This window comes from Pundamilia nyererei, unplaced genomic scaffold (genome assembly GCF_000239375.1).
Source record: "Pundamilia nyererei isolate P.nyererei 1_Seehausen unplaced genomic scaffold, PunNye1.0 scaffold00124, whole genome shotgun sequence".
NCBI lineage: Eukaryota > Metazoa > Chordata > Actinopteri > Cichliformes > Cichlidae > Pundamilia > Pundamilia nyererei.
The window spans coordinates 1,700,542-1,702,902 of NW_005187525.1; the positions used below are offsets into that span (position 1 = coordinate 1,700,542).

General features: G+C 41.7%; 1 protein-coding gene across 1 annotated transcript in view; it reads right to left on the reverse strand.

The window, feature by feature from the left end:
* tollip (toll interacting protein) overlaps positions 1–2,277 on the reverse strand; it is an 11,655-nt gene extending 9,378 nt beyond the window's left edge. The window contains exon 1 of the mRNA XM_005742874.2: positions 1,985–2,277. Within this exon, the coding sequence (XP_005742931.1) occupies positions 1,985–2,017 (33 nt within the window). The 5' untranslated portion in view covers positions 2,018–2,277. The remainder of the gene's footprint in view (positions 1–1,984) is intronic.
* Between the last annotated feature and the right edge of the window lie 84 nt (positions 2,278–2,361).

Sequence of the window (2,361 nt, forward strand, 5' to 3'; positions counted from 1 at the left end):
CATGGACGAGGTCCTCCTTACCTTTGACATCCCCGTGAACCGTACTGTTGAGAAAACAGGCACCAGTACGGTATCTACACGCACCACAGGGAACGAGAAGTCATCCTCCACTGTAGTTCTGGGCTGCCAAGCTAATGGCCAGAAACTACCACCCATGGTCATTTTCAAGAGGAAGACTTTACCAAAAGAAAAGTTTCTGGCCGGCGTCATCGTCAAGGCTAACTCAAAGGGCTGGATGGACGAGGAGAAGATGAGCGAGTGTTTGAGTTTATGTCAAGAGACCGGGTGGCTTTTTCCACAAATCTCCACAAATCTCCGTCTCTTTTGATCTACGACTCCATGCGCGCCCATCTCAACGAGGCTGTCAAAACCCAGAGGTATTTCTAGGTTACTGCAAGAGTCCCGTCTACAAGCAGGACTTCGGTTAACGTTACATTCTTAGACACCCGTATTCAAATGAGGGTTGGTGGACTTAATCGTGTTTTACATATCAGCATGCTAATTTGAACTCTAACTAGCAGGTACAACCTACAGTCAATTAAGTGAGTCATGATGAGACTTTTGGTTTTTTGGTTTGGTTTGGGGGTTTTTAAACTTTTGTTGAAATTGTTTGAGAGGTGTTGATTTATATGTATGGCTCACTTGGAAGACATCTTGGTGATGCTGCTGAATTTTAGTTAGCTACACTTAGGTCCATCACTTGTTGTAGAGAGACTCAGTTTTTGTAGTTATCTAGACCACTACAGTTGAAAATCCTTTCAATGTGAATGATGTCACAAACATCACCACATGCTTTAGTTTGTTTGTTCTGCATAATAGCCTCGTGACAGCCTTCCTTGCTGTCATCTGACATCTCTTGGGTTTCATATTCACAATTACAGTGAAAAGTTACAGAATACAAAATTCTTCACTCTGAATCAACTTCAGATATCATGGCTGCTTTATTTGTCATGTAATAACAATGCAACAGGACCCATTTAACCTGTCTAAACAATTAATTCCAAAATTTTTGGTAAAAACTCCAGAATTAAAACTTATGGTATGCATTCTGATCACATATTGTCCGATTTAAAATCCAATGTGGTGGTTTACAGACAGAAAACTTTGCCCAACAAATTCTAACTATATAATGACGGATCTTTTTACTGCTCTGACCAATCCAAATGAATTCACTCAGTGGGTGCAAATGCTGCTAGCAGTGTTCAAGCATGAGTCTTTTTCCACAGTCATTACAGCCGACTATATCTCTCACTTTCTGTCTTCCACGAGTGAAACTGTACAAGAGAGAAGGAGCAAAGAATGTAGCATTAAAAAACTGCAAGACATAGTGGGGTAAATCAGTTTGTCTTCATCTACCCGAATAAACACAGAAAATGATGCCAACTTATTGTCGCTAAGAGCAGGACTTTTTAGGATTTTGTGAGTTTAAAAGACGTAAACCATGCCTTTAATATGTTTATCTAGCCTTTCTTCCAACATTTTAACGTAATGCTAGCACGTGGAAAATATTGGACGTGAACACCGTTTTGCTCAAGTCTCAGAACTTCATTAACTTGTAATTAGTCGGTTTCTGAGTAATCATTAGATCAGCTCACCACAAATCAAAGGCTTAATTTTTTCTGACTCTTTGTAATCACAAAACATCCGGGGTCCTCTAAGCAGCAACACAGAAACTGAAATTCAGCTTCCCAGATCTGAAGCACGGGAGTGAAACTGTTCTTTATCGTTTGTTGTGTAACACGGAACACGTCAGTGTTGCTATCCTGGCAGCTTAATCCTTGAGTTGCTATTAGCTACCTAAGCTAACGCTTATCCGTTAATTACTTTCGTCGACGTTTTGAATGACGGGTATTGAATGCTAAGCTAGTGTCCGTGCTGTGCAACTCTTTCTTGATCATTTAATGAACCAGAACTACAATCCAGAGCAACGCCTAGCTGTGTGCGTGCCAGTGCGAACAAACTAGACAAACACCGAGGTCGCTACCTGTCCCCTCTGGGTGCTGATGGTAGTTGCCATGTCGTCTCCTCTTTATCGGGATTTTCTATTTTTTCTTAAATCACAAGCTTGCGGCGTTGAAAAACAAAACCACATATACTGTCCACTACAACGGATGTTTACGCTTCGAAAGACCTCCTCTTCCTGCTTGTTTTTTTTTTATATGTCATGTGACAACCAGTGTTACAGTGCTTTACCGCCACCTACTGCGTTGGAGTGGGCAATAGACCCACTCTAGCCAAACCACCTTCAGGATTTTTCAGTTACTACAGAAGGTGAAGAGTCACACCTGATCCACAAATGAATGGAATGCATTCAGTGGCGGTCCAAGGCTGTTTGGCGACCTGGGCGAGCACTCTCTCTGC